Below are 27,716 nucleotides of genomic sequence, written 5' to 3' on the forward strand. Positions count from 1 at the left end.
ACAATGCGCTCAGATTTCTGTTGTAGACCACCCCTTTCTGTGATGTAGGTATGATGTTTCTGGGGGTGGTCTTGGACTCCAGGGCGGGCAATTTAAAATGTCTATATAAGGGCAGGCACACCTGGGTTCTGGGTTCCTCCTCCCTCCTGCATGTGGTGAGCGAGGACCCTGTTGCAACAAATCAATAAAGATCAGGCTTACTAGCTGCTTTGCTTCTCAATATTCTCTGGTTGGCCTCTGTTCTTTTCCCCGACCGATGGTGAACCTGCAAAGGACTCTATAAGGGTTCTTGTGTCCCCCATAAGGGAATAAGGGCTGACTTTTGTTTATTACTGGTGCCCAAAGGGATTATCTTGCTGGGTGGAAAAGTCATCTCTCCATAGACAGGTCCAGACTAGTGTGTGCTGTGAGATTTTTCCATGGAAAATTCGGGTGTCTCCCCCACCCAACTCAATACGCTCTGTTCCTCAACTCACAGTGGAAGGAATGCCCTATCTTCAGCCTCTTCACGCCCCAGTTTTGGGGACTTTCCACCAGGAGAGAACAAGCAACTTGCGAGTCCGGTTGGGAACCACTGCTCTAACCACTACACCACACTGTCCCGCGGCTTTTTCTCTCTCCCTCACAGAAGAAGAGCCTTATAGCTGGATCACTCCAAGGGCCTGCCTAGCTCAGCATCCTGTCTGCACAGGGGCCACTGAGATGCCCCGATGGGAAACCAGCAAGCGGGATTCGAACCCGTGCCCGCTCCCTTCCTGTGGTTTCCAACAGCTGAGATTCAGAAGCATTGCAGCCTGCCAACTGTGGAGGGCAGAGCACAGCCGCCATGCATTCATCCTGCGTAAATTGCCTTCTCTTCCCTGACACAAGAAGGGTGTATAGGATCAGGGCCCTCTGGCAACCATCGATAGCCCTCTCCTCCTCCATGGATTTGCCCGGTCCTCTTTGAAAGCCATCCGAGTTGGTGGCTGTCGCCTCCTGTGGCAGGGAGTTCCGCAGTTTAACTATGTGCTGCATGAAGAAGGATGTGGTGGGATTGCAGAGAAATTTTAAAAAATTGGGAAATGATATATAATGAGTTGAAGAAAATGTTCAGATTAACATTTGTAAAAAAAAAACCTGAAGCATTTTTGTTAGGGATTGTAGGAAAAGACCTGCCAAGGAAAATGAAGAATATATTTATGTATGCGACAACAGTCTTAATAGCACAAGGATGGAAGAATGAAGAAACCCCGACAAAAGAACAGTGGCAAGAGAAATTGATGGACTATGCAGGAACTGGCAAAATTGACGCACAAAGGACAACTGTGACTTCAAAGAAGAACGGGAACCTTTTACAAAGTACCTAAAGAAACAACAAAACGAATTGGGACTCCTTGGCAGCTTTTGAATAAACAGACGCAAATTTGTTTGTTAATATAATCGATGGATAACTTAGAGATGTTTACAGTTTTATAACAGGCAGAGAACAATATGTGTTAATAAATCAGAAAGAGGAACTGAGGGAAGTCGTAGGGGGGTGGGAGGGGGGAAATACAATTGTTGGAATAATTTGTTATGTGAAAATAGCCAATAAATAATAAAAAAGGACTGCTGTTTTATCTGTCCTGAATTTGCGGGATTTCCGCAAGTTACGGGGGAGCCTATCAATTTCGTCTGTCCACTCCAGAAATATTTTTTTATAAACTTCTTACCATTTCTCTAAGCTAAAAAAACAGTCCCAAACCTTGTTGCTTTCCTTCGTCGCTCCATCCCTTTGATCCATGCTGGCTGCCCCCCCCCCTCTGTTTCCACCTGTCCGTCTCTGCTCACCTGTCCTCCCTGCCCCAGAGCAGATCCGACCAGCCTTACAGGTGGGTCGTTGTCTGACTCGCCCCACCCAGCACTGACCCAGCCCCTCTTCCCCCTGGCTGGTGCTTTATAACCAGGGGGGCAGGGAGAGAGCCCCGCTTGCACCATGGGGCTCTGGAACTGCAGGAAGAGGGGCCCTAAAGACAAGGACCCCGAACTGGGACCCCAAGGGCAGACCCCCACGGGGGAAGCTGAGAAGGAGCCCTTGGAGGAGTCGTTGGAGAAGGTCTGGAAGGAACGGGAGCCTGGAAAGCGATGTTCCCAGAGGATTCGGGGGGCTTTGAAACGTAAGAGGAGCCACGGGCAAGGATTGCGGCGTTGGGGGGGCGGAAATGACCAGCTGGGGGGGGACTTTGGGGGTCAAAGGAAAACTGAGCCATGCCTTGGGAGTTTCAACCTGGTACTCTCCAGACTTGGGTTTCCAGCTGTTTTTGGACTACCATTCCCATAATCCCTGACCACTGGTCCTGCTGGCTAGGGGTGATGGGAGTTGTAGTCCAAAAACAGCTGGGGACCCAAGACGATTTGGACCACAACAGCCGGGCTGAGGCTGATGTGAAAAGGATCTAGGGGTCTTGTTGTTTAGTTGTGTCCGCCTCTTCGTGGCCCCCTGGACCAGAGCACGCCAGGCCCTCCTCTCTTCCACTGCCTCCCACAGTTTGGTCAAACTCATGCTGGTAGCTTCGAGAACACTGTCCCACCATCTCGTCCTCTGTCATCCCCTTCTCCTTGTGCCCTCCATCTTTCCCAACACCAGGGTCTTTTCCAGGGAGTCTTCTCTTCTCATGAGGTGGCCAAAGTCTTGGAGCCTCAGCTTCAGGATCTGTCCTTCCAGTGAGCACTCAGGGCTGATTTCCTTCAGAATGGAGAGGTTTGATCTTCTTGCAGTCCATGGGACTCTCAAGAGTCTCCTCCAGCACCAGAATTCAAAAGCATCCATTCTTCGGCCATCAGCCTTCTTGATGGTCCAGCTCTCATTTCCAGTGGACCACAAACTGAACATGATTCTCTGGTCCTGAATGGGGCAACTGTGCCCCTGAAGGACCAGGTGCGCAGCCTGGGAGTCATTTTGGACTCACAGCTGTCCATGGAGGCGCAGGTCAGCTCTGTGTCCAGGGCAGCTGTCTGTCAGCTCCAGCTGGTACGCAGGATGAGACCCTCCCTGCCCACAGACTGTCTGGCCAGAGTGGTGCATGCTCTGGTTATCTCCTGCTTGGACTACTGCAATGCGCTCTGCGTGGGGCTACCTTTGAAGGTGACCCAGAAACTGCAATTAATCCAGAATGTGGCAGCTAGACTGGTGACTGGGAGCGGCAGCCGGGACCACACAACACCGGTTCTGAGAGATCTGCATTGCCTCCCAGTACGTTTCCGAGCGCAATTCAAAGTGTTTGTGCTGACCTTGAAAGCCCTAAACGGCCTCAAAGGCCCAGTAGACCTGAAGGAGCGTCTCCACCCCCATTGTTCAGCCTGGACACTGAGATCCAGCGCCGAGGGCCTTCTGGCGGTTCCCTCCCTGCGAGAAACCAAGTTACAGGGAACCAGGCATAGGGCCTTCTCGGTGGTGGCGCCCGCCCTGTGGAACGCCCTCCCTTCAGATGTCAAGGAAGCAAGCAGCTATCCTATCTTTAAAAGACAACTGAAGGCAGCCCTGTTTAGGGAAGTTTTTAATATTTAATGCTGTACTGTTTTTAACACTTGATTGGGAGCCGCCCAGAGCGGCTGGGGAAACTCAGCCAGATGGGCGGGGTATAAATAATAAATTGTTGTTGTTGTTGTTGTCTCCTTCCAGCTCTCGGGCTCTGCATCCGCTCTCAGATCCTCAAGTTCGGCGAAGACTGGCTCTTCCTCTTCCTCCTCGGTATCTGCATGGCAATGGTCAGCTTTGGCCTGGATGTCACGGTCTCGAAATTCCAGCAAGGTGAGCTTCTCCGCCTTCTGCCCTCCCCGCTGCTGTGTCCCTCCTGCCGTCCGATCCTCCGCTGGATTGAAAAACCCTGCTAAGTCCTTGTTTTCCAGTTAATTTTGCCCTTTCAGCGTATTCCCTCAATTTTTCTTGCTATTCTTCTTTCGTTGGTATCTTCTTGTCTTTCCATTTTGGGCTGGTAATATCCTAGCCGGGATGCGAGTGGTGCTGTGGTTTAAACCACAGAGCCTAGGACTTGCCAATCGGAAGGTCGGCGGTTCAAATCCCCACGACGGGGTGAGCTCCCGTTGCTCGGTCCCTTCTCCTGCCCACCTAGCAGTTCGAAAGCATACCAGTGCAAGTAGATCAATAGGTACCACTCCAGCGGGAAAGTAAACGGTGTTTCCATGCGCTGCTCTGGTTCGCCAGAAGCAGCTTAGTCCTGCTGGCCACATGACTTGGAAGCTATACGCCGGCTCCCTCGGCCAATAAAGCGAGATGAGCGCTGCAACCCCAGGGTCGGTCACGACTGGACCTAATGGTCAGGGGTCCCTTTACCTTTACCTTTAATATCCTAGCCGCTGTTGTAGTGCACATAAATACAGTCATACCTCGGGTTACAGACACTTCAGGTTGTGTTTTTTCAGGTTACAGACCCGCCAAAACCCGGAACGGGTTACTTCTGGGAATTATAAGGGTAAAACTACCTAAACAGTACAGAAATCTATTCATATATGTGACTACAGCTGCAAGAATGTTACTTGCCCAAAAATGGAAAGAAGCAGAAGTCCCAGCAAAGGAAGAATGGTTGCAAAAACTTATGGGATATGTAGAAATGGCGAAACTTACTGGAAGAATAAGAAATCAAGACAACAGACTCTTTATAAAAGAGTGGAAATGGTTTATAGAATATTTACAGATCAATTGCAAACAGATAAAAACATTGGCGGGATTATTGTGATAACCTGCAGTTTCATAAGAGTATATATTTAAAGTAGATGACTAAATGAGCAAAATTAAATAAATTTGCATGTGCAGAAGATATCCAAAAACAAATTTAAGGAGCCGCAGAGGGAGGGGGAAGGAAGTCAGACCTTGAAGCGTTAAATTGACTGTGAAACTAATGAAATGTATGAAGTGTAAATAAAAACTTTTAAGTAAATAAAAAGACAATAGTGAGCCAGACCCAAGGGTTCTGATTCGGTTTAAGGCAGATTCCTGTGTTCCTAAGTAGGGCTGTGGGAGTTGTAGTTCAAAGCAGCTGCCGGGCGCCTAAATGAGATGTTGAACCACTGATGTTTGGCTCCTGCCTCCACGCAGCTCACCTGTGGGTTTATGACGGGCTGGCGGACTCTGGCTACCTGCAGTTCTTCTCCTGGACTTCCTACCACGTGGTTCTGATGATGGTCTCTGCCGCGGCGGCCAAGTACATCTCTCCCCAAGCAGCCGGTGAGTTGGGCTTGCCTTGGTTGGTGGAGGGACCTAAAGAGACAGATTTGTGGCGCAGTTACTTATCATGGAATTGTTGTTGCTTTTTTAGTTTTTTTTATTCAAAATTATAACAAGACATATTATCCAAAAACATATCATCCTTGTTTTCCCCCCCATTTCTCCTCCCTCCCCCCCTCCCACACAAAACCCACCCACCCCCACCCCCCGACTTCCCTCAGTTCCAGTCTTTGGTTTCTCTAAGAATGCTGTTTTCTGCATGTTACAAAGTTGTAAAGGTAAAGGGACCCCTGACCATTAGGTCCAGTCGTGGCCGACTCTGGGGTTGCGGCGTTCATCTCGCTTTACTGGCCGAGGGAGCCGGCGTACAGCTTCCGGGTCATGTGGCCAGCATGACTAAGCTGCTTCTGGCAAAACCAGAGCAGCGCACGGAAACGCCGTTTACCTTCCCGCCAGAGCGGTACCTATTTATCTACTTGCACTGGTGTGCTTTCAAACTGCTAGGTTGGCAGGAGCAGGGGCCGAGCAATGGGAGCTCACCCCATCGCGGGGATTCAAACCGTCGACCTTCTGATCGGCAAGTCCTAGGCTCTGTGGTTTAACCCACAGCGCCACCCGCGTCCTATACAAAGTTGTATAGATCCTCAAACTATTTAGCTGATTATTATCAGTAAAAGGTTTGTGAATGTTTATTCAAAACCTGCCAAGGAGTCCAGTTCGCTTTGTTGCGTCTTCAGATGCTTTATAAAGGGTTCCCATTCATCCTTAAAATCACAGTTATCCTTGTCCCGTAGCTTATATGTCAGTTTTGCCAGTTCTGCATAGTCCATCAATTTTTCTCGCCATGATTCTTTAGTTGGGGTTCTTCAGTCTTCCATCCTTGTGCTACCAGAACTCTCATGGCCGTTGTCACATACATGAAGATGTTTTTCAACTTTTTTGGCAAGTCTTTCCCTACAATCCCCAACAAAATGCCTTGGGTTTTTTTAAACAAATGTTAAATGGAACATTTTCTTCAAACTCATCATGGAATTGTAGTGTTGGTGCTGACCTTGAAAAACTTAAACAACCTCGGCCCAGTATACATTGTTAATGGAGAAATTTGAGGGCTCCCTTGGACAAAAAACAAGGACACCAGCCAGGAAGACCAGAGCAAAACAGCAGCCAGTAGGCTTGGTCTTTACTGAAGACTGTCGCCACAGGACTCCCACCTGCCACCAGGTGGAACAAGATGGAAGCCCCAAACAAAAGAGAACCCAAACTTTTATTAGCTGCTAATCCCCATGTTGGTGGGACGTGGGTGGCGCTGTGGGTTAAACCACAGAGCCTAGGACTTGCCGATCGGAAGGTCGGCGGTTCGAATCCCCGCAATGGGGTGAGCTCCTGTTGCTTGGTCCCTGCTCCTGCCCACCTAGAAGTTTGAAAGCACGTCAAAGTGCAAGTAGATAAATAGGTCCCGCTCCGGCGGGAAGGTAAACGGCGTTTCCGTGCGCTGCTCTGGTTTGCCAGAAGCGGCTTAGTCATACTGGCCACATGACCCAGAAGCTGTACGCCGGCTCCCTCAGCCAGTAAAGCGAGATGAGCGCCGCAACCCCAGAGTCGGCCACGACTGGACCTAATGGTCAGGGGTCCCTTTACCTTTAATCCCCATGTTACACCCCCCAAATTACATCACTGATACATCACGGTTACATCATGAAAGGGGAGGTCTGGTGGCCGTAATCTGAGCATCCTGGACCCTGCCCCATGGTTCTCCTTGCCCTCCACCAAACACCCATCAAGTGTAACAAAAGAGATATTTACATTTCCCTGTTTCCCAGCCACAGTAATCCCACCCTTTTGTCTTCATCTGGGTTTGTTATTTCTGGAATGGCTACCTGTCTGGCACTCAGGTATCAGGATGCCAGGGATTATCCCTCAGGCAGAGGGGCTGCTGAGGAGCTGAGCTCACATGTCTATATGAATTTCTGAAGTTTCCCAGTGAGCCAGTACAGAGATACATTGATCAGTGAATTCTTACATTTAGTATCGTGCAGCAAAGGCCCTTTGAGTAGGCAAGAAGAAACTGTGACGAAGTGTTTTGTGGGGACAAATCACAAAAGTCACAAAAGCGATTGTGCTGATTTTGGTAGTGGGCTGCAGGTGCAGGATATCTGCTGGAGGGGCAACCCCCCCCCCAACCTATGCATAAATTCCTGCAACAACCTGAAGGAGCATTTCCACCCCCATCGTCCATCCCGGACACTGAGGTCCAGCTCCGAGGGCCTTCTGGCGGTTCCCTCCCTGCGAGAAGTGAGGTTACAGGGAACCAGGCAGAGGGCCTTCTCAGTGGTGGTGCCCACCCTGTGGAACACCCTCCCATCAGCTGTCAATAAAAAACTATCTGACTTTTAGAAGACATCTGAAGGCAGCTCTGTTTAGGGACGCTTTTAATATCTGATGAATTATTGTATTTTAATGTTTTGTTGGAAGCCGCCCAGAGTGGAAACCCAGCCTGATGGGCGGGGTATAAATAAAAAATAATAATTATAATAATATTATTGATCATATTCTTGCATTGCAGGGGGTTGGACTAGATGACCCTCGGGTCCCTTCCAGTTCTATGATTTCGTGGTTCTGACTGGCGTTTTCTGGACTCTTTCCCCACAGGCTCTGGGATCCCTGAGCTGAAGGTGGCTCTCCGTGGGGTCGTGCTGCGTGAATTCTTCACCTTTCGGACGCTGGTGGCCAAGTTGGTGGGGGTGCTTTGCACCTTAGCGGCTGGGAGCACCATCTTTCTCGGGAAAGTGGTGAGTTCGAATGGCGCGGGTGCCTCCATTTCAGGGGGGGGGGAATTGTGTGCATGACAGAGGAGGAAGTCTTGGGGCGGGTGTCGGATATGCCTGGTGTTGTGCGCCATTTTCCATCCAGTTCTGCAGATATACAAGAGCCTTTAAAAATCAGGCCTTATGAGGACTACAGCCTAACCCTTTAAACAAACAAACAAACCAACATTTGGTCTAATTTTTTAATGCCACATATGGATTGGAATCTGTGTACAGTGGCACCTTGGTTCTCAAACTTAATCTGTTCCAAAATCAAAGCGTTCCAAAACCAAGGCGCGCTTTCCCATAGAAAGCAATGCAAAACGGATTAATCCGTTCCAGACTTTTAAAAGCAACCTCGAAAACACCCATTTAATAATAATTTTACTATCTAAGGAGACCATGGATCCATAAAATGAAAGCAATAAACAATGTACTGCAGTCACACAATCAATCAGTCGGGAGCTGAACTGGGTTCCACACAGTCACAAAAACGAGACGAAAAAGAGCCGCAAAAACAGAAAACACAAAATCATAGAATCATAGAATCATAGAGTTGGAAGAGACCACAAGGGCCATCGAGTCCAACCCCCTGCCAAGCAGGAAACAAACAAATAAATAGCAAAAGCAGGCAGACCTCAGCGTAAGACTCAAAACGGAAGTGTGGCACTCAAAACGGAGCATGTTCGGCTTCCGAAAAAGGTTTGCAAACCGGAACACTTACTTCTGGCTTTGCAGTGTTTGGGTTCTGAGTTGTTTGAGGACCAAGGCGTTTGAGAACCAAAGTACCACTGTACTTGGGAGGTGATTACAATCCGGGCAACTGTGTTCCCAATTTATATTTCAATTGCACTCTCATCTATAAGATAAGAATTGAAAACCCCAGAAGGGAGAGAGCGGGCCATTGCTGTGGATTCCGCCGCCTGTACACATCCAAGAATTATTTCATCAATTTTAAGATGCGTCGGTGTTGCGTCTTGCTTTCCTGGGGCCTGAGGTCGCGCGAGAGAGAACTGGAGCATCAAAACACGACGGAGTTGCTGCTGTGCTGGTGCCATGAGTCTTTCTGCCCCCCATTGCACCCATAACCTTGACCTTCCTCTTCTCACAGGGCCCTTTTGTCCACATGGCCTCCATTCTGGCTTCAATGCTGGGCAAAGTCATGGTCAAATTTGCAGGTTCTGCTGAGGTAAGTGCCACTGAGCCGCCCCATCCCAAAGCAGACAAAAGGGGAAGGTGTTCCTGCGCTGATAATGCACACATGGAAGAACACAATCATAGCATTGTATGGTTGGAAGGGACCCTGTGGGTCATCTAGTCCAACCCCCGAAAATCCAGGAATCTCAGCTAAAGCCTCCGAGAAAGATGGCCACCAAGTCTCTGCTTTATTTTATTTATTTATTTATTTATTCAAAATTAAAACAAAACAAATTATCCAGAAACATATCATCCTTATTTCCCCCCCCATTTCCCCTCCCTCCCCCCCACCCTCCCACACAACCCCCCCCCCCACCCTGGCTTCCCTCTGTTCCAGTCTTTGATTTCTCTGAGAATGCAGTTTTCTGCATGTTGTATAGATCCTCAAACTATTTAGCTGATTCTTATCAATAAAAAGTTTGTGAATGTTTAAAAATTAAAAAAATGTTTAATCACATCAGCTAACAAACATGGATACATATGCTATAATGTTATTGCTTCAGTTAAATAAGTTGTTTAAATTGTTATAAAGAAAATGATTATTTTTCTCCTTCCGATAAAGTACAGCAGAAACGTTGTCCAAATAGAAAGTTAACTTCACAATAATTTCATCGTTATCTGTCTATGTATTTCCAAACAGTATAACCAAATACTAAGTAAATTTTTGTATATAACTGTAAAAACTACTCTGAGAATTTACTATTCCTAAAATGAAACCTTCATCTGGTTGTAAATACTAAGATTATACCAGCAATAATTTTATAATAAAGTGTTTTAAAGTGTTTTAAATTTGTTGTTAGCTGCCCTGAGCCCGGTTTTTGAACTGGGAAGGGCGGGGTATAAATAAAAATCTATTATTATTATTATTATTAGAACAAGTCTTTCTGTAGGAAAAAAGAGAGATTTAAATCAGGTCTTACTAACTAGTGATTTAAATCGTGATCTAAATCGTGGTTTGCAAGGCACCTCACATCCTCCGTTGCTTCTCTGCAGAACCCGGGGCGCAAATATGAGCTGCTGGTGGCTGGGACGGCTGCAGGAGTGGCTTGCTGTTTCGTGGCTCCCGTGGGAGGTAACTAAGGGCATTACTCAATAAACACCCAAGACGTAACTGGCTGTACTTTTGAATAAATAAGGTATACTATTCATTGTATCAAATTGTAGATTTCAATGGAAGTCTCATAAAGTTCAACGAAAAAAGCAGAAGACCCAGTGGATCCATTCGTTCTCTAATCAGTTCATGCATAAGGTCCGTACCTGTATAAGTGTCTATTCCTAGACTCCATCAGTAGAATAGGCTCTAGGTAATGCAAATAAATACAATATCATAATCTCACACATTTTTACAGCAAAATTAATATAAAAAACCATGAACAACTGTACATACCATATGTAATATTACAGGATAGTAAATCTTATAGCATAGTAGTGATTGCAGTAAGCAGCGACTGTTACAAAGCAAGATTATATGGACAAGCACAATAAATAGACTTCCGCTGAAATCTACAGTTTGATGCAATGAATAGTATACCTTATTTATTCAAAAGTACAGCCAGTTACGTCTTGTATATTAATGGACTGGTTGCGTGGCAACATGGGCAAATGGCTTCAGATACCTATGAGGTCCATAAATTACCATATAGCATATGTTGTTGTTGTTTAGTCATGTCCGACTCTTCGCCTGCTCACCTGCTCCCTAAAATATCCCTGGTTTGCTCCTTTCTATATACAGCGGTACCTCGGGTTAAGTACTTAATTCGTTCCGGAGGTCCGTACTTAACCTGAAGCTGTTCTTAACCTGAAGCACCACTTTAGCTAATGGGGCCTCCTGCTGCTGCCGCACGATTTCTGTTCTCATCCTGAAGCAAAGTTCTTAACCTGAAGCACTATTTCTGGGTTAGCGGAGTCTGTAACCTGAAGCGTATGTAACCCGAGGTACCACTGTATAGGGTGCCTACATTCTGCATGGACTGGTTGTGTGGCAACATGCGCAAATGGCTTGAGATACCTATAAGGTCCATAAATTACCATATAGCATATGTTCTTATTGTTGTTGTTGTTGTTTAGTCATGTCCGACTCTTCGCCTGCTAGCCTGCTCCCTCAAATATCCCTGGTTTGCTCCTTACTATATATAGGGTGCCTACATTCTGCATGGACGGGTTGCAGGGCAACATGGGCAAATGGCTTGAGATACCTATGAGGTCCATCAATGACCATATAGCATATATTCAGCCCAAAAAACAGTGACAAATTGTTGTTGACAAAGGACAGCTGGACATAGAAAGGACCCCATTACCTTCAGTAGCTCAGGGCCTCATCGAACCTAATGTGATGGCCTGGGAATCCGATTCAGAGGCCGAACCGGAGGAACTCCAGCCTGCACAGGAGTCCCCGCCTCCAGGGCCGGCTGAGCTGGGGCAGGGCCTTGACTCTGAAGCGCCTGCACCTGTGCCGGATCCTCAGGAGCAGGCACCAGGTGAATCTACTCTGGCTCCGGAGGCAATTGAGGACCCATTGCCTACAGGTGCACCTCTCCCAGCCCTGTCAGGGGAAGGTGAGTCTCCCCCTGGGTCCGGTAACCCTCCAGCCTCTCCGGAGCTGCAGAGGCTCAGGGCAGAGAGGCGGAGGGAACTGGGTTCTCCCAGGAGGAGTGCTCACTGTTAAGTCGTGGGTTGACATAGCAGCCGGCACAGCGATTTCTTCAAGTAGCTCTTTATTATGGTAAGCTGGAATAGAACTGACTGCGAACAGCTCAGCCGGCCTGTATTTATAGGCAGCCGGCTGTCAACATTGTAACCACAACAGCCCAGAGTTCCCGCCTAAAATAACTGGCGCGGACCTGAGTGAAAACTATCTACAGACCTGAGTGAAAACTATATACAGTATCCCCCTGTTGGCCCAGGGTGAAACTACACTACATAACACCCCTCCCCACCGAGATAAGGCGTTAGTTACAATCGTAATGGTTTCCTTATATACAGCACTACGCGTAATGGTTCAATTAGGCACAAAAGCATATCGGTTACATTTCCCATACTTAGACCAACAGTGATACCTGTCCAACAACATAGTCCTTTAAATAAGTTGGGCGCTTGGAAACTCTGCCAGACCGCCGGGGACTGGTAGCCAAGTCCGGAGGGCCACACAGTTCTCGCTGAGGCTGTGGTGCGACCCTAGGTGGCGTTGGAACCAACTCCCCTGGATCCGCTGCTGTGGGTGGAGCCTCCGCAAGTGGAGTGGTCTGAGTCTGTTCTGAAACGGCTTGGTTCGGCTCCACGCTGGCAGTTTGCGAGGGAGGTGTAGGTGGGGCCTCGCCATCTGTACGTGTCTCTTCTGGAGCCGCAAGCGCAGTTGGGGGCACCTCGGTAGTGTCCAAGTCCCCAACCCTGCGTCTAAGCTGGTCTATGTGCCGTCGCCACAAGCGTCCGTCTTCGAGTGCCACCTGGTACGAGCGAGGTCCAGTGACTCCCACTACTGTGGCTGGCACCCAAGGGATGTCCCCCACATAGTTCCGGGCAAAGACCTGGTTTCCTGGGACAAATGACCGTGGTGCGTTGGCACAGCCTGGGGGTTCAGCCACGGCAAAGTCTGGGTGTAGCCGGTCGAGCGGTGACCTGAGGCGGCGGCCCATAAGCAGTTCAGCAGGACTCCTCCCTGTGGCCGCATGAGGGGTGATGTGTTGCACGAACAAGTATTCGGCGACCCGCTCATGCCAGTCTCCCCGGTCCAGGCGCGCCAGTGCCTCTTTTGTCGAGCGCACCATTCTTTCCGCTTGCCCGTTGCTGGATGGATGAAAGGGTGCCGTTAGGGCATGGCGGATGCCCAGTCCCAAAAGATACCGCTCAAACGTGCCTGACGTGAACTGCGGTCCGTTGTCAGAGACAAGGACATCAGGACACCCATGCGTTGCAAACAGGCCTCGCAGCACCCGGATGACAGCTTCGGTAGTGGTGGAGGGCATCAGGGCGACCTCCAGCCATTTGGAATAGGCGTCCACCACTACCATAAAGGTCCGGCCGTGAAAGGGGCCAGCCAGATCGATGTGCACCCTCGACCAGGGTGTCTTTGGCGTCTCCCAGATGTGTCCCTTAGCTGCCGGTGGTGCAGGCCTCGACTCCTGGCACGCTTGACAGGCGGACACCCAGGCAGTGATGGCATCGTCCATATTAGGCCACCAGACGTAACACCGAGCCAACGCCTTCATTTTGACAATTCCCGGGTGGCCAACGTGCAGAGCCTCCAGGACGCGCTGACGGAGTCCCTGGGGAATCACAACGCGGTCTCCCCACAGCAGACAGCCGCGATGAGCTGAGAGTTCCTGTTGTCTGGTTGCGAAGGGCTGGAACTCCGATGCAAAAGGCCCTTGTGGCCACCCCCTCCACACCCAGTTGAGCACCCGGCTGATGGTGCGATCCTGGGCAGATGCGGAGGCCACAGTGGCAGCCGATACAGGCGCTGCCGGAAGATCCTCAATCAGAAGGAGCGATGAAGCTGGAGCCAGGTCTTCCACAAATGCTGGAAGAGGGCAACGGCTGAGGGCGTCGGCATGGCCCATCGATTTCCCCGGGCGATGGATGAGCCGGTAGTGGTAGGCAGCCAGGAAAACAGTCCAGCGCAGCATGCGTGGTGAGAGGACCGGTGGAGTTGGACGATCACCAGCGAGGAGGCCCAGGAGTGGCTTGTGGTCAGTGATGAGGTCAAAAGTCCTGCCATAGAGGTATTCATGGAACCTCTTCACCCCAGCCACAAGTGCCAACGCCTCCTTGTCGAGCTGACTGTAATTCCGTTCCGTCGGAGATAGAGTCCTGGAAAAGTAGGCGAGCGGTGCTTCTCTTCCATCTGGAAAACGGTGACTAAGGACAGCACCGATGCCAAAAGGTGAGGCGTCGCAGGCAAGGACCAGCGGCCTGGATTCACTGTACTGTACCAGCACACTGTCTGAAGAAAGGAGAGCCTTGACCGCGTTGAAGGCTGCCGTCTCCCGATGACCCCAGGCCCAAGGCGTCTTAGTGCTAAGGAGTCGGTGAAGAGGCTCAGCCACTGTGGCTTTGTGGGGCAGGAACATGTTATAAAAGTTCAGCAGCCCCAGGAATGCCTGCAACTCCGTTTTGTTCTTTGGGGTGGGGGCCTGCTGGATAGCGCGGATCTTGGATGTGGTTGGATGAAGACCGGAGGCATCGATAAGATAGCCCAGGAACTCCACCTGTGGAACGGCGATCTGACACTTCTCCCTCTTTACCTTGAGCCCGGCCTCCTGGAACCTGGTCAGCACGGCACGGAGGCGCTCGAACAGCTGCTGGTGTGAGTCTGCAGACACCAAGGCGTCATCAAAATATGGTACCACGCCCGGAAGCCCTTGCAGGAGACGCTCCATAAGGCTTTGGAAGATGCCAGGAGCCACACTCACCCCGAACTGCAACCGGCGGCAACGGAATGCCCCCCGGTGGGTGACGATCGTCTGGGCTTCAGCAGTGGCATCATCGACTGGCAGTTGTTGATAGGCTTGGGCAAGGTCCAGCTTAGCGAAGACCTTACCCTCACCCAGGGAATGCAGCAGGTGTTGGACAACAGGAACCGGATAAGCGTGCTGCTGAAGTGCCTTGTTGATCGTGCACTTGTAGTCAGCGCAGATTCTCACCGACCCATCTGGCTTGACAGGCGTGACGATGGGGGTTTCCCACTTTGCGTGGTCAACCGGCTCCAAAACTCCTTGGGCGATCAGTTTGTCCAGTTGTTCGTCCACCTTAGCCTTGAGAGCAAAGGGAACCCGGCGTGGCTTTAGCTTGATGGGGGCGACTTGTGGATCAAGGCTAAAGGAGATGGGCGTACCTGTATATTGGCCCAAGGTGCCGTCAAAAACCTCGGCAAAGTCTTTGACCAGACCCTCAGTCTCTGCGTTAGAGATGCAGTTGATGCCGGTGACTTCCAGGCCGAGGGCATCAAACCAGTCTAGCCCTAGGAGGCTTGGCCGCTGACCTTCGACCACCACCAACCGGAGCAGGCCCGAAAAATCCTTGAAGGCGATCCGGAACCGGCCAACGCCTACCACGGGAATGTCATTTCCCTGGTAGTCTCTCAGGTGTACGCGGTGAGAGTCGAGTTGCCTTTTGGACACTCTGGGTACCAGTCTTTTGATGGTGCTCCATGACACGATGGACAGGGCAGACCCGGTGTCGATCTCCATGTCACATGGAGCTCCTTCAATGAGCACCGTGATGTTCAGCTTGCGTCGCGTAGGCGAGTCGGTTTGGCCAATCGTGGTTCCAGACGGGCAGCGGCAGTTGGTGAGAGCGAAACAACTTTCCTTGGCAGACTGGAGTGAAGACTTGGACTTGCGAGTCGATGAAGGGGGGGTGTCAGACGGAGCCGATCGGCAGACCTTAGCGATGTGGCCCCTTCTGGAACACTTCCTACAGATGGCGTCTCTGAATCGACACTTGGCACGGGAATGGTTGCCTCCGCAGCCAGCACATTCCGGTTGGCCCTTGGACTTCTGTTGGAACTTCCTGCGCTCCCGCTTTGTCTGGTGCACGTCATCGTCTTCACTGGAGGATGCCTCCTCACTGCTGTCCTCTTCATGATGCACCGGAACTGGCTCCCTAGCAAGACGCGGGCTGCTGGACTTGCGGATCTCCTGGGCGGAGCGTTCAGCAGCTTCTGAGGCCACAGCTTCCTCAATGGCTTTCTGTAGCGTGAGGTCTGGCTTGGCTAGGAGGCGCCGTTGCAGATGGATGTCCCGGACCCCGCAGACGATTCGATCCATCAGGGCATCGTCTAAGTCTCGGAACTCACAGTGCATTGCAGCCTGTCGCAGGGCGGTGGTGTAGTTGTTGATTGACTCCCCCTCTACCTGGTTCCGGTGGTAGAACGCATGGCGGGCAGCAATCTTGGACGGCTTTGGTGCGTAGTGGTTGCGGAGCTTCTCTTGGATCGTGTCCCATGGTGTTGCCTGGACTGCTTCAGGCGCAACCAACGCTCGGGCCGTCTCAAACACCTCAGGCCCACAGAGGCTGAGGAATAGGCCCCGCTTCCGATCCTTTGATACTGCTGTCAGCTCGTTGGCTTGGAGGTAGCAGTCGAACCGAGCGAGGTAGGAGTCCCATGATTCAGAGGCTGGCGCAAACGGCGGTAGAGGCACAAGTGAAGCCATGATTCCGATGCCGGCGTGAAGGGCGATGGATGGAACACAGTGCTCTAGCCAGAACAGTCAGCTCTGAATTGGTTCTGCCCAGTGATTTCGCTCAGTGATTTCGCTCTGTGATTCAGCTCAGTGATTCAGCTTAGTTCAGAGGCTGGCCGCATCTGGCTGTGCTCTGATGTCCATCTATCCCATCCTCGTCGCCAGTGTTAAGTCGTGGGTTGACATAGCAGCCGGCACAGCGATTTCTTCAAGTAGCTCTTTATTATGGTAAGCTGGAATAGAACTGACTGCAAACAGCTCAGCCGGCCTGTATTTATAGGCAGCCGGCTGTCAACATTGTAACCACAACAGCCCAGAGTTCCCGCCTAAAATAACTGGCGCGGACCTGAGTGAAAACTATCTACAGACCTGAGTGAAAACTATATACAGTATCCCCCTGTTGGCCCAGGGTGAAACTACACTACATAACACTCACCTTAAGGCCAGAAGAGGCGGGTCACCTGGGGGCCGGGACCGCCCCTGGCCTCAGAGAAGATAAAGGCCAGTCAGCCCGGTCCCAGGTTGCGGGAGCAACGTCGTTGAAGAGCTGTTCCGGCCAGCACCCAGACCTGTTCCTCCAGAGTTCCCGTCCTTGCCCGGCTCCTCACTTCGGACCCCGCCTCGCCCGTGGAGGACAGTCTATAGACCTGCGACTCAGGTCCTGGACCTTGCCCCATGGTAATCTCCCCCTGGGACCAGCACACCTAAATCCATAGCTGTCAATTTACAGATTTGAAAATAAGGGACCAGCAGCCTCGAAAATAAGGGATCAGCAGCCAAAATAAGGGATTTTAGTCAACCAGCAGCCAAACGAAGCCTCAAGCGGTGGTTCCCACAGCGCAGCAACCCGGCAAAGGGGATGCAGCAAGGAAAACCACCGTCCCCTCTCCGCTGGGAAGCGCTGAGCAAAGGCGAGTCCCCAGGCAAGGCGGCCGATTTGATCGGCACAAGGCATGCAAGCTCCACCCCCCAGTCGTTCTTAGACTCCTTATTGGGTGAGCAACGCAGCCAAGCAACCCTGTTGAAGCCTCCCTCCTCCCTGGCCGGCAGGAAGGGAGGGAGAGGAGCTGCTTCCTTTGAAACCCGGGAAATTTAAGGGACATCCTCAATAAAGGACAGCAGCGGGACAAGGCGCTGGGATAAGGGACTTTCCCGCCAAATAAGGGACACTTGACAACTATGCCTAAATCCGGCCCCGCATCCCACCCCCCCTTTTCACAATAGTTCTCTCTCCCCGCAGGAGTGCTGTTTGGGGTAGAGGCCACAGGCACCCACTTTGCCGTCCGCGATTACTGGCGGGGATTCTTCGCTGCGACCTGCGCGGCCCTCACTTTCCGCTTGCTAGCTGTGCTCAACAACACAAAAGGTAAATGTGGAAGACATGGCGGGAGGCGAAAGGAGGGAGAGACAATTTTTTGGGGGGGGGTGTTCCTGATGGGGCAATGTGCCTTTAACAGCTGTCTGTTGTTGCCAATGGAGTGAAATCAAATCGCTGCATTAAGAGTGACCTCCCAAGGCAATAACATATTATTATTATTATTATTATTATTATTATTATTATTATTATATATACTGCAAATCTGGAAGATGTGTGTACAGCTACTAACCAAACGAAAAACAACAAAGCCAGTGGACCTGATGGGATACCTGCCAAAGTCTTCAAAGTGGTAGAAAAAAGACAGTCAAGGAATCAAGAAATTACAAAAAATTAAATACTGTGAAAATCCCTGAAATGAGAAGTAATTGACTAGATATATTATCTTATAAAAATAAACCAAATAATAAAAATCAAAAGGTTTAAGGGAAAAATGAGAAAAACCTAGAATTGTACAAAGCCTTAACGGGACGCCGGCTACAAACCTCGTTTCACTGAACTATTCAGTTTCCTCAGAAGGAAATAGAAAAATCATAAACCTTAAACGACCAAAATTCAAAAAGGGGGTAAAAACTCCCAAAAATTCTGGTTATAATCCTAGCTCAACCTAGGTGAAGCAAAGCGCAGTAATAAAGGATTCAAAGGTACAGTTTCTAATACTAAGTTTACAAAAAATGGTTTGAAAACCTAAATGGCAAGTTTTAGAGACAGCCCAACAAGTCTTCAAAGTGGGCAGAATTGAACTTCACAAGCTCATCGGAAAAATCTGGGAGAGAGGGGAGATCCCAGCAGAATTTAGGGGTGCCAAAATTATCAATCTCTTTTTTAAAAGGTGATAGAATGGATTGCGGAAACTATCAAGACATCAGAGGTGTCTCTGGAAAAAAAATACACATCACTTGGGAAGACAGGCGAACTAATGCCAGGGGACTGGAAAGAAGCAAAGATCACCAGTGTTGAAGCAATGATTCTTCAATATCAACTTGGTTGGACTGGTCATGTTGTGCGATGCCCGATGATCGTCTTCCAAAGCAACTACTTTATTCTGAACTTAAAAATGGAAAGTGTAATGCTGGTGGTCAACAAAAGAGGTTTAAAGACTGTCTCAAGGCAAATCTTTTAAAATGGAGTATAAACACTGACAACTGGGAAACACTGGCCTGCGAGCGCTCCAGTTGGAGAACAGCCTTTGCCAAAGGTGTCGTGGGCTTTGAAGACACTCGAACTCAGGATGCAAGGGAGAAACGTGCTAAGAGGAAGGCACGCTTGGCAAATCCACACCGTGATCAACTCCTGCCTGGAAAGCAATGTCCCCACTGTGGAAAGGTGTGTGGGTCCAGAATTGGCCTCCACAGTCACTTACGGACTCGCTGTTAAGACCGTGTTCATGGAAGACAATCTTACTCAGCTACGAGTGATCGCCAAAAAGAAGATATAAAGAAACGTTGATGTGTAGACATGTATGAAGCAATCCAGAAGCTTACATATGAGGAGGTGGCAAAGGAGATTCAGTATGGGGAAAACGCAGAATAATAATAATAATAATATTAGCCAGTGAGACTTCCTGCAAAGATTCGCAGAGCTTGCTGCCTCCCCATGTAGGATGCCAGTGAATGCGCCATTCCCGGCTTAATCCCAAAAGTCTGCCAAGGGAAGAGTGTTTTCATTGGTCTCTGCCATGAGAGCACAGGCAGTTGGGGGAGCCACCACTCTGGAGCCACCACCGACAAGGCCCCGCTTTTGGTTGGAGCTGTTTGGCTCTTGCCTCTTGAATCTCCTCACCTGTCCACAACTGGGTTAGAGGTGCTGAGGCAGGGGCTGTTGGATGGGAAACCAAGGCGTATTTTAACTACTGGCTGTTCACCCTCTTCTCCCCCCAACCTGATACCCTCCAGAAACCGTGGCCATTCTGTTCCAGACCAGTTGGCGCGTCGAGTTCCCCTACGACCTCCCGGAACTTCTCTCTTATGCCATCTTGGGGTGAGTACCGGAATATCGAGAATGTACATAGTAAAAGTATAACGATATTAAATGGCGTTTATGGTGTGTTTCTGTTGTGTATGGTGTGTACTGTGTGAATTGTCTAAGGTAAATTGTTGCATAACAAATGTTATATTTTAAAAAAAGGAAATTGAGTGGACGTCGCTAGGTTTTGCCTCTGCTCCCCCCCCCCCCCCCCGGACACCTGGGTCCCTTGTGTTTCTGTTTCCTTCCATCCAGCGTCCTCTGTGGCGGCATCGCCTGCCTCTTCCTCTTCTGCCACCGGAACATTCTCGACTTTCTCCAGAACCAGCTGAGAATCAAACGTTTTATGGCGAACAAGTAAGGCTCTCCCCACACCCTCGCCCCGAATCCTTGTTTGCTGTTTGGGGCGGAGAGGGGTGGGTGGGCTAAGTCAGAGAAGAGGAAAGCCTTGCGCCGCGCAGAACGGTTCGGAGCTCACGGAGTGGGGAGAAAACTTCATTTCTCACAGCCCCACCAAATGTCCTAAAGACGTTCATTCCATGGAAACTGAACTCTGGGTCTGCATTGGGACCCCTGGAGTCTCTCACCACTCAGAGATGGGGAGAGGGGAGTTCACACTAGGGATCACACCCATCTGCATATAAATATCTTTCCTGGGGGATGGGTGGGCAGCATAAAACACTGAAAGGGGGAGCAGACAGAATTTGGATGCTGGGAAATTCAGGGCTGGTAAAAGAAAACCCTTCAAGCAGCACGTGGTTAGTCTGCGGAACTCCCTGCCACAGGAAACAGTGCATACCAGTTGTTGGAAACCACAGTGGCTCTTGTGTTCGACTCCTGCTTGCTGGGTTTCTCAAACCCAGCCACCGTTGGGCCACTGTGAGAACAGGATGCTGGACTTATAGTTTAATAAATAAATAAATAAATAAATAAGAATAGTGCCTCTGCTGATAGATTCCTGCATTGCAATGGGGTCAGACTAGATGAGTCTTGTGGTTCCTTCTAGGTCTACAGTTCTGTGTACATTTCCCCTCATATCCCATGCTCTACAACACGGGTGTCAAACACAAGGCCCGCGGGCCGAATCCGGCCCGCCAGACCTCGTCATGTGGCCCGTGTAGCCGCCGGCGGCCGCCAGCCTTCACCTTTTATTCTCGCTAAGGAGTCAGCAAGCTTAAGGAATAGCTGTGACCTGGCCGCTGCTCTGCTAGCCAAGACTGCAAAAAGAGCCCCGACGTCTGGGCTGTGCAGAAAAGAACCGCCGGCCTAGGTCGCGCCTCGACCCGCCCATTCCGTAAGAGTGACGCGCCAGCTCTACAAATTCTAGATATTTAAAACAAAAGCAGGGAATCTGGAGATAATGGGTTATTTAGGGAATGCCCCCTTCACCCTTTTAATGTCTGATGTTTTATTATATTTTTAATATTTTGCTGGAAGCTGCCCAGAGTGGCTGGGGAAACCCAACCCGATGAGGAGGTTAAGGGGTGATATGATAGCCATGTTCCAATATATAAAAGGATGTCACATAGAGGAGGGAGAAAGGTTGTTTTCTGCTGCTCCAGAGAAGCGGACACGGAGCAATGGATCCAAACTACAAGAAAGAAGATTCCACCTAAACATTAGGAAGAACTTCCTGACAGTAAGAGCTGTTCGACAGTGGAATTTGCTGCCAAGGAGTGTGGTGGAGTCTCCTTCTTTGGAGGTCTTTAAGCAGAGGCTTGACAACCATATGTCAGGAGTGCTCTGATGGGGTTTCCTGCTTGGCAGGGGGTTGGACTCGATGGCCCTTGTGGTCTCTTCCAACTCTAGGATTCTATGAGTGGAGTATTATTATTATTATTATTATTATTATTATTATTATTATTATTCCTCTGTGGACGCCCTTGCCCCTCCCCCCCGGAAGACAACATTTAAACAAAACCAACCCACATAGTGTCTCTTCTTTCTGCAGCAAAATTTTGTACGCTGGGTTCGTCTCCCTGCTGTTATCGAGTATCACATTCCCCCATGGTTCGGGGCAGTATATTGGCTCAAAAGTAAGTGTGCAAACTCTTGGGACACAGGGATTGTACCCTCCCCTCTTTGCTCAGCTGCCTGGTTTTATTTTATTATTTTTATTAGATTTATCTAAGAATTATAATAAAAGGAACTCAAAGCAGTTTGGAAAATCGAAATGCAAGATTAAAAGCACAATAGTAATAACCAATTGAGGGTTGGGGGCATAGCTGTCAACTGTCCCTTATTTGGCGGGAAAGTCCCTTATCCCAGCGCCGTGTCCCGCTGCTGTCCCTTATTGATGATGTCCCTTAAATTTCCCGGGTTTCAAAGGAAGCAGTTCCTCTCCCTCCCTCCCTCCCTGCCAGCCAGGGAGGAGGGAGGCTCCAACTGTGTTGCTTGGCTGCGTTGCTCACCCAATAAGGAGCCTGAGAACGACTGGGGGGTGGAGCTTGCATGCCTTGTGCCAATCAAATCGGCCGCCTTGCCTGGGGACTCGCCTTTGCTCAGCGCTTCCCAGCGGAGAGGTGACGGTGGTTTTCCTTGCTGCATCCCCTTTGCCGGGTCGCTGCGCTGTGGGAACCACCGCTTGAGGCTTCGTTTGGCTGCTGGTTGACTAAAATCCCTTATTTTGGCTGCTGATTCCTTATTTTCGAGGCTGCTGGTCCCTTATTTTCAAATCTGTAAGTTGACAGTTATGGTTGGGGGACTAGATTAGTGTTTGCGGTTCCAGTTCTCAGCACCTTTTGGATGACGCCCTTCCAGCCATCTTTGAAATTCCCTGCCTATTGACACAAGGGAAGAGCCTCGACGGTACTCTTTTCGGTGCCTGCTAACAACACCTTGGAAGGGCTTTTAAATCATTGGAGGCTTTTTAAGCAGGCATTGGTCGGTGATTCTTCAGCTGCGACTCCTTCATTGCAGGGGGTCAGTCTGAATGACCCTGGGGAACCTCCCTGCACCGAGTTTTCTGCTCTTCTGCCTTGGTGAAGATTTGACGTTTTCATCCCCCAAAAGTTTTTGATTTGAGTTCCTACTGAAATGAGGCTGCATTTAAATGTTGTATTTTAATCTTGTTTTTAAGTCGTATTTTAATCAATTGTTTTATACCTGGTGTTAGCCTCCCTGAGTCCAGTCTTGGCTGGGGAGGGCGGGGTCTAAATAAAATTATTATTATTATTATTATTATTATTATTATTATTATTTATTTTTCCTTTCTCAAGCTCTCCATGAAGCAACTTCTGGAGACGTTCTTCAACAACCTGACCTGGGGCCTGGAGGAGCCCCCCCTGGGCAGCAACAGCACCCGCCCGCCCCCCAACCAGACCCACGATTTCAGCTGGCTCCAGTGGACCCACCCAGCTCTCTCCTCCCTAGAGATGGTCTCCTTCTTTCTCATTGCTAAGGTGGGGGTCTTGCCTGGGGGTGGCAGGAGGGGGTGGACCATGGGGGGGTGCTGCCCCCCCTTGGCAGAATCCCCTTTGCACATGCCATTCTGGAAGGGGGTTTTCACCTACGAACACTAAAGCCGTGGGGAATTTGTGCGTGCCAGTGTTAAATTATTGTTACAGCATCGTGAGGGGTCAGTTTGGATGATATCCAGGTGTCCCTTATAGCCCTGTGAGTCTGTATTAAGGACTAGTGGCAGGTTTTGTACTGCCATTTACATGTCCAAAGAGGTGGCTCTGTTGCCATGGAGACAAATGGGTTAGTCTTTTCCTAACCCACCTGGCTGAAGGCCGATGATGGCTAACAGATTGAGGTTGAATCCTGACAAGACAGAAGTACTGTTCTTGGGGGACAGGAGGTAGGCAGGTGTGGAGGACTCCCTGGTCCTGAATGGGGCAACTGTGCCAGAGTAGCGCATGCTCTGGTTATCTCCCGCTTGGACTACTGCCATGCGCTCTACGTGGGGCTACCTTTGAAGGTGACCCGGAAACTACAACTAATCCAAAATGCGGCAGCCAGACTGGTGACTGGGAGCGGCCACCGAGACCACATAACACTGGTCTTGAAAGACCTATATTGGCTCCCAGTACGTTTCCGAGCACAACTCAAAGTCTTGGTGCTGACTTTTAAAGCCCTAAATGGCCTTGGTCCAGTAGACCTGAAGGAGCGTCTCCACCCCCATCGTCCAGCCCGGACACTGTGGTCCAGCTCCGAGGGCCTTCTGGCAGTTCCCTCCCTGCGAGAAGTGAGGTTACAGGGAACCAGGCAGAGGGCCTTCTTGGTGGTGGCGCCTGCCCTGTGGAACGCCCTCCCACCAGATGTCAAAGAGAAAAATAACTACCAGACTTTTAGAAGACATCTGAAGGCAGCCCTGTTTAGGGAAGCTTTTAATGTTTAACAGATTACTGTATTTTAATACTTTGTTGGAAGCTGCCCAGAGTGGCTGGGGAGACCCAGCCGGATGGGCGGGGTATAAATAATAAATTCTATTCTATTCTATTCTATTCTATTCTATTCTATTCTGTTCTATTCTATTCTACGTCACGATGCAGAGCTTTTGCCGGACACAATCCCAGGTGTGTCTTTCTGACGCAGCAATGCAGACCTCACTCTTCCTCCTTGACCAGCTCCCTCCTTCCTTGCCCAAACATCGCTCCGACGACCCTCTCATTGGTGTCCCCCTCAACAGTTCTTCTTTTTAAAAAAATATAAATTAGTTTTTTAACATATCATTTTCAACAGTAATTAAACATACTTTTACATCTTTTTCAATTTTTTTGACTTCCATCAATCCTGTCTGAAAATTTTCCAATCTAATCTCTCAGTATGCATTCCTTACTTTCCCTCTTACATTTCAAACTCATAACCAATATCTCTAACTTTTTCTACTTTGTAACACTTCGTATATTTCTCCTTACAAAACTTCCTGTAGTCCTACTAGCGTAATTTGTTGATTACAGTTGCTCTTCAAATAGTTAGTATATTTCTTCCAATCTTCTGTGAATTTCTGGTCCCGCAGGTTTCGAATCCTTCCTCTCATTTTGTCCAATTCAGCATAATTTTGTCTGCCATTCTTCTTTCGTCAGAATTTCTTCTTGCTTCCATTTCTGGGCTAACAATACTCTTGCCGCAGTTGTTGACTATAAAAACAATTTAACATCTTGCCTATTAATGTCCTGACCTATAATACCAAGTAAAAATGCTTCTGGTTTTTTTTAAAAAATGTGTATTGCAACATCTTTTTCATCTCATTATATATCATTTCCCAGAAGTTCTTCACTTCTTCCTCAACAGTTCTTCATGGTGCTTTTGGCTACGACTATGGTCATTCCGGCGGGATTTTTCCTCCCTGTCTTCGTTTATGGTAAGAACCTCAGCCACCGCCCCTCGCTGCAGAGGCGTAGGAAGAAAAAAGAAGAAAATTTCTTGTCAAACCCCCCTCCCACATTGATATATTATTATTTTTTGCCTGCAAAAATAGTTTTATGTTATTTCATATTTTCTTACAAAGGAATGTGTATTATGGGCCTCTGATAACAAGGAGGCGACTGTGGACAAGATGCTTAAATCTACAGGATGGATTGTGTTTCGGCTTCACTGAATTGAAATTTCAGCCTTCATGACATATGAAAACAGCCAAGTACCGTGGACGTGCGGGTTGCAATTCAGTGCTTCTGCGCATGCACAAAGCGCGATTTGGCATTTCAGCGCATGCGCGACCACCGAAACCCGGAAGTAACCTGTTCCAGTACTTCCAGCTTTTGGGGGTCCATAACTTGAAAAAACGCAACCTGAAGCGTCTGTAACCCGAGGTATGACTGTAAACAGTTATTTTTGTGGAGGAGGGTCAAGATATTAACCGAAATGCATGAAATTTCTGATATAGCTATACAGTCATACCTCAGGTTAAAGTCGCTTTAGGTTGAGCGTTTTCAGGTTGCCTTCTGCGGCGACCCGGAAGTAACGGAACGGGTTACTTCCGGGTTTTGCCTCTCGCGCATGCGCAGACACTCAAAATGACGTCACACGTATGTGCAGAAGCGACGAATTGCGACCTGCGCACACACAGAGGCACAGATGTGGGTTGCGTTCTGTTCAGGATGCGAACGGGGCTCCAGAACGGATCCTGTTCGCATCCAGAGGTACCACTGTATAATCCCTAGTGTCGTAAGATAAGATCTTTGGAGCAGGCAATTTTTAAAAAAATGTTTTTAATGAACCACCCTAGTAGTGCAGTAATTGTTCCTTTTTGACACCCCCCTCCATGATGGAACCCAGGGCGGCCCACCCTCCTTCCTACGCCCCTGCCTCCCCGATCTCTTACCAGGGAACCCAGGTGTCCGGGCTGGAGAGCTGGGACCCCTTTGGCCTAATGGCCTCCGCTATGTTCCAGCAGTGATCCTGTCCGCCTCTTCTGCTAACAGGAGCTGCCCTCGGCCGACTCTACGGCGAAGTCATGGCCAAGATTTTCCCGGACGGCATTGTCTCCGAAGGGATCCACATGCGGATCGTGCCCGCTGGCTACGCCCTGGCAGGTGAGGCTCCACCTGCTCACCCACCGGCCCGTTCTGTCCTCTGCCGAGCTAGTGGCGGGCAGTTCCGCCGGCCGCGCGCTAAGAAATGTCTCCCCCTTGCAGGCGCGGCGGCGTACTCCGGGGCCGTGACCCAGACCCTCTCGACTGCCCTGCTGACCTTTGAGCTGACCGGCCAGATGTCCCACATCCTGCCGGTCTTGGTGGCTGTGCTGAGCGCCAATGCCATCAGCCAGCGCTCGCAGCCTTCCTTCTTTGATGGCATCATCAGCGTCAAGAAGCTGCCTTTCCTGCCCAAGCTGGCTGTGGGCAAGAGTGGGTAAGGACATAAATAGAACATGCTGGATCAGACCAGCATTCTAGTCCATGTGAGTGTCTGGAGGCGGTTGGAGGATGGATGGCGGCTAACAGATTGAGGTTGAATCCTGACAAGACAGAAGTACTGTTTTGGGGGGACAGGGGGCGGGCGGGTGTGGAGGACTCACTGGTCCTGAATGGGCAACTGTGCCCCGGAAGGACCAGGTGCGCAGCCTGGGAGTCATTTTGGACTCACCGCTGTCCATGGAGGCGCAGGTCAGTTCTGTGTCCAGGGCAGCTGTTTTCCAGCTCCATCTGGTACGCAGGCTGAGACCCTACCTGCCTGCAGACTGTCTCGCCAGAGTAGCGCATGCTCTGGTTATCTCCCGCTTGGACTACTGCAATGTGCTCTACGTGGGGCTACCTTTGAAGGTGACCCGAAAACTACAACTAATCCAGAATGCGGCAGCCAGACTGGGACTGGGAGTGGCCGCCGAGACCACATAACACCGGTCCTCAAAGACCTACATTGGCTCCTAGTACGTTTTTGAGCACAATTCAAAACGTTGGTGCTGAACTTTAAAGTCCTAAACAGCTTCAAAGGTCCAATATACATGAAGGAGCATCTCTAAGGTCCAGTAGACCTGAAGGAGCGTCTCCACCCCCATCATTCAGCCCGGACACTGAGGTCCAGCTCCGAGGGCCTTCTGGCGGTTCTCTCATTGCAAGAAGTGAGGTTATAGGGAACCAGGCAGAGGGCCTTCTCAGTGGTGGCGCCCGCCCTGTGGAACTCCCTCCCATTAGATGTGAAGGAAATAAGCAGCTATCTTATCTTTAAGAGACATCTGAAGGCAGCCCTGTTTAGGGAAGTTTATAATATTTAATGCTGTATTATTTTTTAACACTTGATTGGGAGCCGCCCAGAGTGGCTGGGGAAACTCAGCCAGATGGGCGGGGCATAAATAATATTATATTATTATTATTATTATTATTATTATTATTATTATTATTATTCTCCCAGTGGCCAACCAGATGCCCATTATGGGAAGTCCGTGAGCAGGATTCAAACGCGAGCAGCCTTCTCCCTTCCTGAGGTTTTCCGCAACAGGCATTCGAAATCATGGCTGCCTTACTTGCTGCCAGTAGCCATTGCTAGCTTTGTCACAGAATCCTAGAGTTGGAAGGGACCCCTAGAGTCATCTAGTCCAACCCCCT

The 27,716-nt window shown here is 49.7% G+C and overlaps 1 protein-coding gene across 2 annotated transcripts in view; it reads left to right on the forward strand.

Annotated features, from left to right (window-relative positions):
• The first annotated feature begins 1,312 nt into the window (after positions 1-1,312).
• LOC308462219 (chloride channel protein ClC-Kb-like) overlaps positions 1,313-27,716 on the forward strand; it is a 38,549-nt gene continuing 12,145 nt past the window's right edge. The window contains exons 1-14 of one of the 2 annotated variants that reach the window (XM_080979719.1): positions 1,313-2,138; positions 3,644-3,772; positions 5,078-5,206; positions 7,856-7,995; positions 9,122-9,199; positions 10,201-10,279; positions 17,629-17,754; positions 19,659-19,743; positions 19,984-20,085; positions 21,680-21,764; positions 22,947-23,129; positions 24,967-25,036; positions 26,097-26,207; positions 26,310-26,523. In XM_080979719.1, the coding sequence (XP_080835845.1) occupies positions 1,958-2,138; positions 3,644-3,772; positions 5,078-5,206; positions 7,856-7,995; positions 9,122-9,199; positions 10,201-10,279; positions 17,629-17,754; positions 19,659-19,743; positions 19,984-20,085; positions 21,680-21,764; positions 22,947-23,129; positions 24,967-25,036; positions 26,097-26,207; positions 26,310-26,523 (1,712 nt within the window). In that variant the 5' untranslated portion in view covers positions 1,313-1,957. The remainder of the gene's footprint in view (positions 2,139-3,643; positions 3,773-5,077; positions 5,207-7,855; positions 7,996-9,121; positions 9,200-10,200; positions 10,280-17,628; positions 17,755-19,658; positions 19,744-19,983; positions 20,086-21,679; positions 21,765-22,946; positions 23,130-24,966; positions 25,037-26,096; positions 26,208-26,309; positions 26,524-27,716) is intronic. The other variant, XM_080979720.1, reaches the window with a different exon arrangement.

This window comes from Podarcis pityusensis (assembly GCF_964106645.2).
Source record: "Podarcis pityusensis genome assembly, chromosome: 13".
Classification (NCBI taxonomy): Eukaryota; Metazoa; Chordata; class Lepidosauria; order Squamata; family Lacertidae; genus Podarcis; species Podarcis pityusensis.